At 64.3% G+C, this 14,851-nt stretch overlaps 2 protein-coding genes across 16 annotated transcripts in view; one reads left to right on the top strand and one right to left on the bottom strand.

Annotated features, from left to right (window-relative positions):
• Positions 1–1,510, top strand: part of ARHGEF11 (Rho guanine nucleotide exchange factor 11) — a 63,431-nt gene extending 61,921 nt beyond the window's left edge. For all 4 annotated transcript variants that reach the window (XM_084823532.1, XM_084823531.1, XM_084823533.1 and 1 more), the window contains one exon: positions 32–1,510. In XM_084823532.1, the coding sequence (XP_084679658.1) occupies positions 32–78 (47 nt within the window). In that variant the 3' untranslated portion in view covers positions 79–1,510. The remainder of the gene's footprint in view (positions 1–31) is intronic.
• Positions 1,413–13,723, bottom strand: LRRC71 (leucine rich repeat containing 71). Of its 12 annotated transcripts, none has more exons than XM_084823543.1 (16): positions 13,467–13,723; positions 12,071–12,177; positions 11,556–11,675; positions 10,377–10,517; positions 10,124–10,202; positions 9,300–9,374; positions 8,647–8,715; positions 8,064–8,223; positions 7,041–7,124; positions 6,699–6,788; positions 5,855–5,965; positions 4,834–4,939; positions 4,647–4,735; positions 3,832–3,940; positions 3,432–3,547; positions 1,413–2,994 (listed from the first exon to the last, which is right to left on the bottom strand). In XM_084823543.1, the coding sequence occupies exons 1-16, from the start codon at positions 13,625–13,627 to the stop codon at positions 2,866–2,868; spliced, it is 1,746 nt and encodes a 581-aa protein (XP_084679669.1). In that variant the 5' UTR covers positions 13,628–13,723; the 3' UTR covers positions 1,413–2,865. The 12 variants fall into 12 exon arrangements, with proteins under 12 accessions (XP_084679669.1, XP_084679670.1, XP_084679674.1 ...); XM_084823544.1 differs by having other exon boundaries at positions 10,124–10,199; XM_084823548.1 differs by lacking the exon at positions 13,467–13,723 and adding an exon at positions 12,952–13,042.
• Between the last annotated feature and the right edge of the window lie 1,128 nt (positions 13,724–14,851).

Below are 14,851 nucleotides of genomic sequence, written 5' to 3'. Positions count from 1 at the left end.
GCAATGTGCTTTCTTTTCCCCTCCCTTCCAGGTCCAATCTCCCTCTCTGAAGACAGGCTTCGAGAAGTGACCCTTTAGGGAAGGGTGTTTTCACGAAGGAAGGAAAACTTGCCAGCGGATTGTGGCTGCCTTTTTTCCCAGCGTACCTGGGCTGTCTCCTGCAGTGCTTGGGCCGGCCGGCTGCTTTGAACCTGGAAGGGGTTAACCTGCAACGGGAGCCACCTGTGCCAGGGATGGTGAAGCCCAGGAGGAGGAGGAACTGGAACTCTCTTTGGGGGAAGCACGTTGGATTAATTTAAACTGTCTTATCTGTAATATCTGGAGTTCTTCCCATCAGAGGCTTTCCAAGACAAGTCCACCAAGCCCCAGTCACTATTTTGTGCATTAAGTGTAGAGAGACCCACTCTCTGCCCGCACGTCTGTTCCACTTTGGGGGTTAGGGTCTCCTTGCATATCCCTGGGCTGAATCAATCACACATGTGCACGGGTGTATATGCATCCCCCCCCCCCCCCGCAGACTTGCTTTCCCACCGTACATGAAAGCTGGAATATATTCTGTATAATTGCACTTTTTTTTGTTTTGTTCTCTCCGTGCTGAGGAAAACCTCACTCAGAGAGGCCCTGGCTGCTTCCACAACTCCTTATTTGATATAAATATGTATGTACGTATGTGCATTGAGTTCTTGTAAATATGATAGGCAGTTGTTGTTGTTGTTGTTGCTTTATTTGCCTTCATACCCTGACAACTAGAAAATCAAAACGGCCACAACCACTGTAGCCCTGGCCTGGGGGAAGTTTGGGCCGTGGAATGGGAGGCTGGCTTTGAGCAAGCCGCAGCAGAAGGGACCGGGGAGGCATCGGCCGGGGCCCCCGCTCTCTCAGGATAGAACAGCTCGGCACCTCCTCTCCCAGCACTTGCTTGGCAGGACCGCCCCGGAGAGGGTGCGTTCACTGGGCCATAGTGGTGTTGAAACGGCTGCTGGGCGAGGCTCTCGAGCGTGCCTTGGGAACAGGGCTCTTGCTGTTCAGCAAGAGCGCTGCCCGCCTGCCCCGCGCTGACAACCTGCCTCTCAAAGCATCTGGCAGACAGCTCATGTAGCTCCCGCCTTGGCTGTTGCAACTGAGGGCATCCCGCCATTGCCTGTCCCCAAGCAAGGGTGCCAGCGTCTCCTGGCAAGGGAGCGGGAGACGCTCAGGCAGCTGGGAGGGCCGGCCCACCGGAGGCTGCGCAAACCCATCGTTCCCAGGCCGCTGCCCACCGGATTCTGGTGGGGGCGCAGAACTGAAGTGGGCCACGCTGGCTCAAGCTGCGCGTCCAACCACAGGATTCATGCCCCCCCGCTGCGCCAGGCGTATGATGCATATAAGGTTATAGAGAAAGAGAGAGAGATAAAAAGGACACCAGACTCTTCGCTGTTCAATTTGCTGAAAGCCAATTTTATTTCCTTCCTTTCAGTGGTAAAGATTTTTTTAAAGAAAAAAGTAAAAGCAAAAGCTCCTTCCACCTCCTGTCTGCGTGTGGCTGTTCCTTTCTCTTTAGGTGAATGGCTGCGCTTGACCAGGCCTGCCTGAGAAGCACAGCTGTTGCAACGGGGCAGCTCCTGCCCCAGCAGGCGCCTCCTTGCAGGAGGCTGGATGGGAGCAGGCTGTTTGCCTTCAGGTCTACTAAGGAGGAGCGCGTTCTGGCCCCATCGAGACAGCACGGTGGGTGCCTGCCTTGCCCTGTGCTGGGAGAAAGCCGTGAGCGGCGCTCTCCTCCCCACATGAGAGGCAAACGGGGCCACAGGGCCCTGTCCGTTCCCGGTTGCGGCACAAGAGCAGCGCAACCCAGTGGGGCGGCCAGGCTATCCGCTGCCCAAGCAGGAGCCTGTCCTGGCTGGAATCATCGGCCCCTCCGTGGATTTCGTCACCTCTAGCTGAAGTGAGCAGCTGGTGTTTGTGGCGGAGAGCTCAGGAGTGGTGCTCTCCAGATATATTTTGGAACACAGCTCCCACCACCCTGGCCGTTGGCCATGCTGGCTGGGACTAATGGGAGTTGAGGTCCAAAACATCTGGAGCAGGCCCAGCAGGTTGTGGACTGCTCTGGAGCCATCGTGGTGGCCTCACGCGTTTTCCTGCCTGAGGCCTGGTCCAGATCTGCACTGCCATGAAGCACGTCTGAGGTGTTGCTCCTGCTATGGCTGACCTCTGCGCCCACTTGGCTTCCTGGCCTGGCCTGGCCTGGCATGCAGCTGCAAGCTTGGGCAGGCAGGCACAGAACAGCTTCAGAGCAAATGCTTTCATTTCGGGAAGGAAAAGAGGCTCCCCCCACCCCTCGCATTGATCCTGCACCAACTGTTTGTGTGCCGAGCGGGGCGGGGGACAACACACGCAGCCCCAAGGGGGGATTTCCAGGGTGCCGCGGGCCGCATGAGGCGCACCAACCTCCCAGGAGGTGATCATCCTGGCACGGGAACACGAGTTTGGCTGGGCCAGGGCAGCTCCCAGATACTGCCAAGTCCAGCTATGCTCTATGGGGTGCACGCACGCATGTGCCTTCCCCACAGCATGAGGCGTAGGTCACGCAAATATCAGCCAGAGAGGCATGTGAGATTTCTACTTTCATGATTCGTGGGAGACGGCCAGAGTGTTGTGTCTGTGCCCTGGCTTGGGGGTGGGGCGGGTGGTCCAGGCGGTCCCAGCGTCTGGCACAACCAGCTCTATACATCTGCCTGCTCCTCTGCCCCGTGTCTGCACAGCAGCCCCCACAGAAGACCCCGTCCCCCCGCCTCTCTGGGAAGGTTCCATTTCCCCTGCAGTCATGTGCCCCAGATACGAGCGTGGGGGGGATCCTGCATTTCGGGAGGACGGCTGCCTCTGTGACGCCTACGGTGCAGCTGCAAGCTCCTCGTCAGCTGCCCTGGCTGCTGCCCCCACCTTGGGAAGAGGGTCCCGCGCCACCATCAGCTCTTGGATCCTGGCAAAGGTCTTGCTCTCTGCAGGGTAGTCATTTTTCTGAAAGGGTCGACATCAAGGGTGAAGGAGAAGGCAAGCCCTCAGCCCAGGACGGGGAATGTGTGGCCCCCCAACTCCCCTCAGCCCCAGCTAGCCTGGCCCATGGGGAAGGACAATGGGAAGTGTGGCCCAGCTACGTCTGGCAGGGGACAAATTGCCCTGCCCTGCCGCGGTGCTGTTCTCCGGTCAAGGGTGGTGCTGGGGCGCTACGTGTCAGGCTCAGGGTGGAAGGGCACACCTGGAGACGTGCACGCCAGGGGGCTGAACACGAGTCCCCCACACGCTGGCAGGAGTCTGCTCCTGGCAGCGCTGGGGCCTGGAATCCCCTCGGCCCACCCTCCTGCTTCCTTTCCTCTCCGACCCAATCCTGCCGCCTCGCCCGAGGTGCGAGGGTAATCCTGCCCCCCTGCTCAGCTTCCCCGCCCTCCTGAGCTCACCGCCAGCGCCAGCCGCAGGAGGCCCATCGGCCCTTTGCCTCCAGGAGCCAGCCGACTGGCCTGCTGCTCCACGGTTGCCAGGAAGGCCTTCAAGCCGGTCTCTGTGATCTGGTTGCCTGCGAGGGGAGGAGAGGCCAAGGCCCCGGGCTTCCGTCTGAGCCAGCCAGCCCGCTCTGAGAGCGGCCACGCCCACCCCGGCCCCTCCTCAACAGCCCGCCTTGACAGCCCGCCTCTGGCGTTAAAAGCACCAGCACAAGACGGGCGGCCACTCGGAAGCGTGGCGCCATGTGCAGCAGGAAAGGATGGTGGCCGAGTCCCAGAGCCCAGGGCAAGGGAGCCTCCACCAGCGGCCATGGCCTCTGGGGCCCCAGCTGCTCTTCCCCACCGTCCCCAGACGTACGCATGAGGTTGAGATAGATGAGGACACGGTTGCCTGGGAGAAAGACTCTCCCGTCACGATGCTCGGCTTGCTCTAGGAGTGGGTTCACCATCTCAGTGGGCTCCGTCACCTGCCATTTGAGATGCCTAGGCTGTCGAGATGGCTCGGGGGGGGGGGGAATGGGCTGGGGCGTGTGTGGCATTAGCAGCAGGTGGTTGCCAGCTGGGTCATCTGGACTAGGAAACAGCCAGGCAAAGACAGGGACTTTCTTCATGGGATCCCAAAGGGGCCCCAGCAGTCACCAAGGGACTTTTGGGGACGGTGTGCGGGGTTTGTCCTATTCTTTGTTTTTAAAGGGGGGGGGCTTTCCGCAAGATGGACAAGCAGGACAATGCCCCTTGACAGGGGTTTAGATTGGCGCGGTGCTGGCGCTGCCCACCCAAAGCCCTTGGAATGGGGCGGGGGCTGGATGTCAGAGCGATACATCTAGGCGAGAGGGCACGTTGCTCTCGGCATGGAGGAAAATGGCGGCTGCTCACGGGCGTCCAGAGGGCCAGACCTCCGAATGGACAGGGATCCACCCAGGGAAGGAGGGCTGCCTCAGGCCACGCAGCCCTTTGCTGGCTGGCAAACCCATGCCTGTGTTCACAGGCCGGCCTGGCCTGGGGGGGATCTTCGCTTCAGCTGCTCAAAAAGCCAAGTGCCGGACGCCAGGGGGACGGAGGTCGGTCGCTGCCTGAGCCCGACTCTGGGCGGCTCCCTCGCTGGCGGCCAGGCCTGACAGCGAGCCGAGCCGGCAGTGGGGGGCGGGCCGAGGCGGCATGGGGCAGCCTCACCTCCACTTCCAGGACTTGGGTCCGTTTGTCTTTGCTGCCGGACTTGGTTCCTTTGCTGCGAACTGGTTTCTGGTCGGTGGTGGGAACAGCTGTGGGAGAGAAGGCCGCCAGTGCGTCACGCAGGCCCTCTTGTCCTCGCCCTGTTCCAGGCGGGGGGGGGGGGCAGCAGAGGTGCTTCTGTGGGAACCTTTCTTGGCTTGCTTGGCGTCCTCCTTCTTGGCCTGGGCAGCCACCGCCGCCTGCACCGCCGCCCCTCCGCCCGCCTGGCCCTTCTCCTCCTTCTTCGCAGGCTCCTGAAAGGAGAAGAACAGCTCTTTCTTCCTGAACGCCTGCGTGCGGGGGGTGGTAGTCCCCCCTTTCCATCTGAAATCTTGCAGGGGACTGACAGTCCAAAACACGGAACAGTGCCTCGGAAGGTGCCATGTCCCGAGTCAGACCTGGGCAAACGTAGCTCAGCACTGCCTGCACCAGCCTCCCCAACCCTGGCGTCCTCCGGCTGTGCTGAGCCGCTGCTCCCGCCACCCCCAGCCAGTGCCGGATCCTGGTCTCGGAGGCCCTCGGGCAAGGCGCCCTCCGGGCCGCCCCGTCGGCCTTCTCTCCACCGCTGCTGCCAGCTGCTCTTGCTCCTCGCCCGTTCCTCGCCGCGGCCCCCACTTGCTCGCTTGAGCGCGCCAGGGGCGGGCGGGTGGTCCTCCTGCTCCCCACCACCGCTGTCCGGCCCAGCGTGAGAGGTGGGCAAACAAGCAGGGGCTGAGGTGGAGAGGAGGGGCTGCTCTTGGTTCTTGCCAGTGGGCCCCGCTGGGGGTGGGCCCCGCTGGGGGTGGGCCCCGCTGGGGGTGGGCCCTCCGCCAGCCCCTGCTGGCGGCACTGCCCCCAGCCAGCAGGGGACACCAGGGGGCACAGGCTGGGCACGGGCTGGCAGCCAGGGCTCTCCAGGGCACCAGCCAGGGGCCTTCCCAGCCCTGCTGGGGACCCAGGGGATGCACCTGGGATCTTCTGCCCACAAAGCAGCGGGGCTCTCAGGGCTGTGGGCGCCCTCCCCGCCCAGGGCTCGCCTGCCGCCTCTCACAGGCACCTGGGCTCCAAGCCCTTTGCTCGGCCTTCCTGCACATGCCCGGGGGGGGGGGGGGAGTTGCTGGGAAGCACTGCAGCCGTCTCCCTGCCCCTCGCACTGCTGGCCCAGGCCCGCCTGCCCCCCATTCTCTCACCTTCTTCTTGTTTGTGGCTTTGGTGGCCTTGGCTGCTTGCAGCTTGTCGATGGCCGTGTTGCTCATGTGGCTGGAGGGACGCTCGCTCTTGGCCTCCAAGTGTCTTGGGGGCTGGACAGAAGGGAAGGCAAGGCCTGCCCTCAGGGTGGCAGAGCTGGGTCAGGGTGGGGGACTCAGCAGGCAACAGCATCTTATGGGATCAACAGCTGAGAAGCGGCGCAAAGCAGAGCGCAGAAAGCCCTGTGCGTGTTGCGGGGGGGGGGGGGGGGCTGGATTTGCTGGCCTCTGGTCACCCCCATCATGCCTGGGATTTCTCAGGACTCTTGAGTTCATCGAGGGGCTGCGTTGGGCAACGGCTCCAGAGCAGCCTGCAGAGGAGGCACCCAGGGCAGGAGACTCGGGGGGGGGGGGCACAGCATTGCCTGCAGCGTCGGGCTCTGCCTGCCCTGGGGCTGAAATGGCCAGCGGGCTTCCCAGCGAAGGACCCCGGCTCCGCCGTCCACCTGGCCTCTCCCCCTACGCTTCAGGGAGGCTTCGCGGCTTTGTCACTGAAACGCGCCCCATGGACAATCGTGGCTGACCCACCTCTCGTTGCAACTGGGGCGGGGAGAGGGGGAGCGCGCTTTGAAAGAAGGAAAACGGCTCTGCGACTGGAAGCTGGGGGGAGGCTCCTCGAGGACATCACAGGGAGGCGAGCCAATCAGCAGAGGGCACAGCCAGCCTCTGCTGCGCATGGGCAGCGCCATCCTTCCCCTGCAGCCAAGCCCCAGAAGGGAAGGGGCTCCGGCGAGGGAGGGGCCGCCCCTGCCGCCACTCTCCCCACGGCATCTGTCTCCTCCCTCACCAGGCGGCACCGCTCCTGACACTCCTTCTCCAGCAGCAGCCGCCGCCGCTCCACCACCTCCGTGTGGGTGAGGGCAAATGGGCCCAGGACCTGCAGGCAAGCGGGCACTCTCAGCGGGGCCAGGGCTCCCGCCCACGCAAGCCCAGGCACGCACGACGCAGCCACCGCCAGCCCGCCCGGTCCTGCCCCATGCCCGCTGGCAGAGCCTTCCCCAGCCCCCCGAGAAGGGCTGAGCCGCCACGTGGAGGCCCAGCCCCCCCCCCACGGCAGAGCCCCCTGGAGCCTCCAGGGCTCCATGGGGTGCAGCCCCCACCCCCGGAAATGGGGCTCAGCCAGGCTGACCTCTGCCAGCTTCATGGCTCCCTCGTCTCCAATCTGATTGTGCGCCAACGACAAGGAGAGCAGCGAACGGTTGAGCCGCAAGCCCTGTGCCGGAGGAGGCCAAAGAACGGGGGTGGGGTCAGCATGAGTTGCTGGGAGCTGGGCCAACCCCGGGGCAGCAGGGCCCCATCTGGGCAGGGAATGCCTGCCCCCTGAGCTGCCCCCTCGCTCTGCCCAGCCCAACCCACCACCCCAGCAGGAGGAAGCAGCCCCGAGCTCCCCAAGGCCCCTGCCGGTGCACCAAGAGCACAGTGGGGAGCCGAGGTGCTCCCCGGCACCGTCTGAGGCCTTCCCCTGTCCACAGGGGCTTGGGAGGGGGGGTGCCGACGCTCGTGGAGGCCTCAACCCCTTGCTGAGAAGTGCTTTGCTCCTGTCACATTTGCGAGTCTCTATCGGCTGCTCTGCCCCTCTGCTTTGCCCCCAGCCAGGGAGGAAGGCACCACGAGCCCCTGCAATGCCTAAGGGGTCACTCCAGCGCACTGTTTCTTCTGCCCAGGACCCAAACTGCCCTACTGAATCGCTCACCCGCCACAGGAACGGGCAGACAACCGCCGGGCAGTGCAAACCCAACACCACTGGGACATGTCCGGCGGTAAGTCTGTGGTAAACAGCCAGTAATTTGCACTCGCAGACCAGCAATGGCACCCCTGCGCCCCTAGAAAGCCAGTTCCACGCTCCAGCCACCGAGTCCAGGAGCACCGTTTGTTAACATGCCAGATTCCTCCGACCGGCACCACCCTTGCCAAAAGGGTTTCCTGTGAACCGCTGAGGGATTTTATTGCACTCAGCGGTACACACGTGCCACAAATGAGTAGGTAAAAACGTCCCGCTCCTGCAGAATCAGGGTCCTGGGCTCTGGGCTCCTCCCCCAGCCTGGCCATGCTGGCAGGGGCTACTGGGAGCTGCAGTCCACCTCATCTGGCAGGCCCCCAGCGGGGGATGGCTCTTCCCTGAGGGCAGGGGACCCCCCGCCCCGAGCCTCACGTTGGCAATGTGGGTGGCCCCCACGTCCGTGATGTGGTTGTAGCTGAGGTTGATGGAGGCGAGGGTCTTGTTGGTGCTCTTGAGCGAGGAGAGTGCCTGGCCCATCAGGAGGGCCGCCTCGTCGTCAATGCTGTTGTTCCGCAGGGAGAGGTGAGCCAAGCTGGAGGGCAGAGAGAGGCGGGGGGGCCTCTCTCAGCAGGGGGCACGTGAGACGCCTCTGGCAGGGGCCTCACCCTCGTTCCCTCCTGGCCCCCAGTCCCTGCTGCCAATGCGCCAAAACACCGGGAGCCCTGGCCGGGAGCTTCATGGGCAGCCTCCTCTGGCCAGGCTGCTCTTGCTGCACAGCCAGGTCTGTCCCTGTTGGGCCAGCGAAAGGGTGGGTGGAGAAGCGGAGAAAGACAGCGGCCAGCCTGGGATGGTGCTGGCAGCCTGAAGGGTGGGGCGTGGGCAAGCAGCCCCAGCGGGCCTGAGGGCCACCACCAAAGGCCTGGAGACGGCAGGTGGAGACGTTGTCCTTGAGGCAACGTCCCCCCCACATCCCCCCAGCTCTTCCTTTCCTCCCCAGCACGCCCCCCGTCCTCACGTGGTCTCTTCGGCAATCAGCTTGTAGAAGGAGCGCATGGGCAGCGGGTTGCCTTCCAGGGCCAGCGTTCTGCAGGGGACGGAGAAGCCGTCAGCAAGGGATACGGAAGCCCCCCGCCCCCCCGCATCACCCAGGGCCTGCTGTCAGGGACAGGCCTCTTCCCATGATTTCAGGCGGGGTGCAGGGTGGGGGCTTCTCGCAAAACCAGGGTGCAGCTCATTGGGCTGGGTGACCCAGGTGTCAGGAGTTTGCGCAAGCCCCTCCGGGCAGGGGGAGCCTCGGGCAGGGCATCCAGCAGGAGCCAGGACCCTGCAACCCCTGGAGCGTGGCCTCTCCTGCCACCCGGGCGGGCCAGGTGCTTCAGGACAAGGGCCGTACGCTCCCTCTCTGCCTCCCCCTCTGCCCCCGGCTGGCCTGGCCTCTCCAAGCAAGCTGGCCTCAGAGCCGCACGGATGTCGGAGTGCCGTGTCCTTGCTACGGGCAGTTCCTGGAACCTCGCCCAGAGCGAGGAGGGTGCCCGGGGGCCAGCCCTCACGAGGCCCCCTTGCCAGGCTTGCCCCAGCCTCTGCACTGCCTCTTTCGGCCAGCCCTTGTCTCGGCACCTGGCCGCCAGGTGGAGGCCCCTGCAGAGGCCTCGCAAGCCGCCAGCTCACTTGAGGGGGGTGCAGCTGGGCAAGATGGAGAGCAGCGCGGCGAAGGTGTCGTCCGTCAGCCCGACCTTCCAGAGGCTGAAAGAAGAGAGCTGTGAGAAGGGCCCTCCCCCCGCCGCACGTGAGCCAGGCGCTCCCCCGCCCCAGTGCCACAGTCCCGGCAACATGGAGCCAAAGAGGGCGCCTTGCTCTTCTCCGAGGATCCAGGCTGGCTGGAGCAAGGAAGGCGCCCGAGGAACGCTGCTGTGCCCGGCCATCCCACGGAGCAGCGCCAGTGACCCAGACACACATGCGTGCCCTGCAGCAAGGCCCTGTGAGGCCCACTTTGGTGGTGCCAAAGCAGCAGCTGGACAGGACCCCTTTGCTCACGGACCCATTTCACCTCAGGAACAGCTCCCATGAGCAGGGCCAGAGACCTGCTCCTCAGGGGCATGTCTGCTGCTGCCCCTCAGGGGGAAGGAACGTGGTGCCCGCAGGAGGCCAGATACGGAGGCGGGGAGAGAGTGGAAGCAGCCGTGGTGGGCAGGCCACGGGGTGGGGCTGAGCTCCTAGACACGCGCACGAGAGGGAGGGAGTGGGCAGCCTTGCAACATGGGAGCAGAGGACTCAAGGGCAACAAGTGCATTCAGAAGCGCACGTGGCACAGCCCTCTCAGGAATGCAGGGGTGCAGGTGGGAACTGCTGGCCTGGACGCAACACTCCCTGCAGCTGGAACTCTAGCCCATGAGGGAGGAGACTCCCGGGCTCCTCCCTGCTTTTCCCACAGGTGCTGCTTGACTCGCTCAGCAGGTTCCAGCCCAGCATCCAGGCCCCCTTCCCTCACTCACCGGACTGCCTGAAGGTGGGTCAGGGCCGGCAGGCACTTGGCAAAGACCGCCAGCATCTTCTCCTCGATTCTCCAGCCTGCTAGGATAGAAGACGCGGGGTCGGCTTTGCTTCGGCCTTGAGGCCTCGTGCTCATGCTCGCAGAGGGGGCGGGGCGGGGCGGGGCGGGCCTGGGTGTCTGGGTCCGTGGAGATCCATGCACTCCGTGGGGCAGCCGCCTGCCTGCCTGCCTGCCTGCCTCCCTCCCTCACTCACTCCGGATGAAGATCTCCCGCGTGGTCTTGGGGTCTTCGTGCTCCTGTTCCACCTGGATGGCGGGGCGGAAGTAGGCATACTTCCACTGGATCTGCAGGAGGGTGTTCTGCCCCTCCCTCTCGGCTTGTGGGTCGGGCTCCTCTGTGGACACAGCTGGACACACTCACCAGCGCCACCCCGTGCCCTGGGCAGGCCTGGCGCTTCTGTGGCGGGGAGCTGGCCAGGAGCGATCCTGAGCGGGGAGCTGGCCCCGCTGGGCAGTCGCCCCGCCTGGATGCCTTGGCCAGACCTCGGCCCGCCACAGGGATCCCCACAACCATCTGCCCCGGCTTTTCCCGCCACTCTGCCTGCTGCCACGGGAGACCACCTGCTTGGTGCTTCCCTTTGAGACCCAAGAGAATCGCCGTCCCAGTCACCAGGAAAGCTCCGCCTCAGCTGCCAATCAGATGGCTGGCGCCCTGCCTGCCCCCCCCCCCCCCGAGCAGGCGCCATTCTGCTCTCCTGTCTGCCCCAAGCGTCGGGGGACTTGCCTGGCCAGGGCGCGCCAGCGTGGGAGGGCAGCACACGCCTCGCCCCCTGGGAGGCGACACCCCCCCTGCCAGGGAGAAGCCACGGCAAGCAGGGGGCAGCTGGCCCCACCCATTGGCCAGGGAGGCAGCGCCTGCAGCAGGGGCCTTGCTTTCCCCATCACAAGAGGGGCCCTCGCCCTGGGACTCCAGCCCGGGAAGGCCCGCACCCCTGCGCCAGGGACTCAGGGCAGCTGGGTTTTGCTTGGGGATTTCTGTGTTCGCAATCTATTGAAAGCCACACGGACGATCATCTGGTTGAAAAGTGAGGGAGAAATCTTCAAAATAAACAAAGAAGCAAGATTTTTCAGGAGATGGGGGTCTCCACTCGTCAGCAGGGACTTGCTTCTCCTAATTTATGAGATGGATCACGCAGCTACTGAGGCATGAAAGAGGCAAGAGAGAAACGCTGCCTGAAGCCCCCTGCCCCTGCCCTGAGCTCATCCCATGGCTAGACAGCCCACTCCCTCCCGGCCTCAGTTGGCCCACCTGTAAAATGGGAACAGGCCTGTGCCTCGCAGGATGGGTTGTGGGGAGCACTGTGGGGACTGCGCGCCAGCGCGCCCACTCAAAGGACAACAGCGCAGAGCCCCCGCCGCCCCGTGCCACTCACCTACGACTGTGAGAGCGTGGGGGTGTGGCCTTATCATGACCTTTGGGATCTCCTGGAATCCAGCTCGGGTGCAGAGCTCGGTGAAGTCCTGCTCCAGGATCCCCGTGCACTGGTACTCCTCTGTGAACAGAGTGGCGCCCCGAAGAGGCCTCTGAGAAACAAGGGCCACCGCAGCGTCCAGGCTCCGGCCTCGCGGGGCTGAGGGCAGCAGCTACAGCCGGTTTGGGGGATCTGTGGCCCTCTGGATCTTGGGGGACTACCATTCCCATCAGCTCTAGCCAGCATGGCCAATGGCGGGGGTGATGGGAGTTGCAGTCCAACAGTGTCCACATTCCGCAACCCTGGACCTGGGATGTGGGAGACCCAAGTTTAAATCCACCCCCAACAGCGGAACTCCCCACAGCAAGACGCCCTCTCTTGCCCTCGCAGGATCGGTGTGAGGCTGAAAACGCCTCTGCTGAGTTCAGGGGACGAGGAGCCGGGCGCAAAGCGAGACACGGCGGCGACGGCCCTACCTTCCCCGTGTTCCGCCTTCTTGGCGGCATTCCTCGCCTCTTCCTCCAAGGCAGCTGCAGTCTTGTCTTTGGCTCCCCGTTCGCCCTTCTTCCCCATGACGCCGTTCCTGCGAGGACAAAGAGGGATGCACACAAGGGGTGGCTGGAAAGTGGAGGTGGGGGGAGATGCTGGGGGCCCTGGAAGGGTGGGGGGCCTGAACGCTGTGGGGGGGGTCCTGGGGGGAAGAAGGAGATCTGGGAGGAGCAGCGCTGGGGTGCGGGGTGACGATTCCTGAGGCGAGGGCTCCTTGAGGGGTGGCCGGGAGAGGGATGTTGGGGCCGCCCGGCAGGGCCGCCAGAGGCAAGGCTCCCCCGGAAGGGTCTCCCCTTGGCTGCACCGTCTGCACCAAGGAAACCCCCGCGAGCCCCTCCGTCTCCCTGGCCAGGACAAGCCCCCTTCCTCTTACTGAGGGGAGAGCGGCGGTTTCGGGGTCCCCAGGGAGAGGGGCTGTATGGGCGCGAGAGGACTGCTGGGGAGGGGCTCCCAACGAGGACGGCCAGGGGGCTCCTTTGGCAGGCAGTGTGCGTGCGGGGGGCCCTGGCTCCTGGGGGAATGGGCCGCTGTGGGGCGGCGGGAGCTGGGGGCGGCCTGCCAACGTGCGACTGGATTGGGACGGGGCGGGGGCTTTGTCCGGAGCCGGGCAACGGCGGGATCGGAACGGGCGCGGGGAGAGGCGCGGGTCCTGCTGGGGAGGGGGCGCAACGTGGGGAGGGCCGGAGGCGGCAGGGAGGGGTCCCCCGGCGGAGGGGTCAGCGGAAGCGGGGCTGGACTCTCGCGGGGCCGCGCCCAGTTTCCGGGCACGGCGGACGAGTGGTCCGGCTGCCACGGCCGCCTGGCGCACCCCGAACCCCGGCTCAGCAGCGGCAGGGACGGGCCCCCGGACCACGCTCAGGCCTCGCTCGCCTGTGTAGGCCGCGGTCGCCTCGGCAACCGGAGGGAAAGGGGCGGGGCCAAGGAGGCCCTCCCGGCTGCACCGAGGCCCGGTGGCCGCTAGAGGGCGCCGGAGCTCCGCCGAGGTGTTATTACACAATACTAGACTCACAGATCCTAAAGGAAATCAACCCTGAGTGCTCCTTGGAAGGACAGATAATGAAGCTGAAGCTCCAATATTTTGGCCACCTAATGCGAAGAGAAAACTCCCTGGAAAAGACCCTGATGCTGGGAAAGACTGAAGGCCAAAGGAGAAGGGGACGGCAGAGGATGAGATGGCTAGATAGCATCACGGATGCAATGAATATGGACTTGAGCACGCTCCGGGAGAGAGCGCAGGACAGGAAGGCCTGGCGTGCTATGGTCCATGGGGTCACGAAGAGTCGGACACGACTGAACGACTGAACAACAACAACAAAGACTCACAGAACAGTAGGGCTGGGAGGGGCCCACAAGGCCATCGAGTCCAGCCCCCCGCTCAGCGCAGGAATCCAGGCCGGAGCATCCCCGACAGGTGGCTGTCCAGCCTCGTCTCGACGGCCTCCGGCGTGGGAGAGCCCACCGCCTCCCGAGGGAATGGGTTCCATTGTCGTCTTGCTCTAACCGTCAGGAGGTTTTTCCTGATGTTCAGCGGAATCTGGCTGCCTGGAACTTGAGCCCATTATTCCGTGTCTTGCACTCCGGGATGATCGAGAAGAGATCCTGGCCTTCCTCCCTGGGACCTTTCATGGACTTGAAGAGCACTATCGTATCTCCCCTCAGTCTTCTCTTCTCAAGGCTAAACATGCCCAGTTCCTTCAGTCTCTCCTCATAGGGCTTTGTTTCCAGTCCCCTGATCATCTTCGTTGCCCTCCGCTGAACCCTCTCCAGCTTGTCTGCATCCTTCTTAAAGTGTGGTGCCCAGAACTGGACACAGGACTCCAGATGAGGCCTAACCAGTGCTGAGTAGAGGGGAACTAGCACTTCCCGGGATTTGGAAGCGATGCTTCTATGAATGCAGCCCAAAAGAGCACTGGCCTTTTTTGCAGCCACATCCCATTGTTGGCTCATATTCAGCTTGTGATCGACGACAATTCCAAGATCCTTCTCGCTTGTAGTGTGGTTGAGCCACGTATCCCGCATCTTGTAACTGTGCATTTGGTCTCTTTTTCCTAGGTGCAGAACTTGGCATTGATCCCTATCCAATGTCATTCTGTTGTTTTCTGCCCAGCGCTCCAGTCTATCAGGATCACCTTGAATTCTGCTTCTGTCTTCCAGGGTATTCGCCACCCCGCCCAATTTGGTGTCATCTGCAGATGTGATCAGCGTTCCCTGCACCTCTCCCCCGAGTCATTCATACCGGGCCCCGGCCTGAGCCCTGCGGCACCCCGCTCGTTCCTCTCCCGCTGGAGACGGTCCCATTGATCAGCACCCTTGAGTCCGATTCCGCAGCCAGCTGCGGATCCACCGGATCGTTGTTTCATCTGGCCCACTTCGAGCCAGCTCGCTCATCAGGGCACCGCGGGCCGCTCTGTCGACAGCCTTCGCGGAGGCGAGGCCTGCGCTGTCCCCACCCGCGAGGGAGGCGGGACACATCCCCGCCTCTCGGCCCCGAACTGGCTTCCTCCAGGGTCCCGCCGGGCAGCCCGGCGGGCACGCGGGCCGGGCACGCGCGGGCCGGCCGGGCGAGAGCCGCGCGCGCGGGCGGCGGCTCGGAGGCGGCTCGCCGTTGCTGCCGCGAGGGCGGCTCCTCGCGCCCGGCCCGGCCCGGCCCGGCCCTCCTCGGGAGCCGGCCGGCCTCGCTCCCGCCTCTCGGCCGGGAGGCGGGGAGG

Source organism: Heloderma suspectum, chromosome 17 (assembly GCF_057233095.1).
Source record: "Heloderma suspectum isolate Gila_16-S chromosome 17, 16-S_ref, whole genome shotgun sequence".
NCBI classification, from domain to species: domain Eukaryota; kingdom Metazoa; phylum Chordata; class Lepidosauria; order Squamata; family Helodermatidae; genus Heloderma; species Heloderma suspectum.
Note: the sequence above shows the minus strand (reverse complement) of the source record. Positions and strands in the feature narration are given on the sequence as shown.

Excerpts from the sequence above, each read along its gene's own strand:
- LRRC71 (XM_084823538.1), bottom strand. The coding sequence starts at position 13,627 with ATGGAACCCATTCCCTCGGGAGGCGGTGGGCTCTCCCACGCCGGAGGC. Across the intron at positions 8,224-8,646 it reads CTGATTGCCGAAGAGACCAC|CTTGGCTCACCTCTCCCTGC; the intron begins GTGAGGACGGGG and ends TCTGCCCTCCAG. Across the intron at positions 3,548-4,646 it reads CCCAAGTCCTGGAAGTGGAG|GCAACCAGATCACAGAGACC; the intron begins GTGAGGCTGCCC and ends CTCCCCTCGCAG.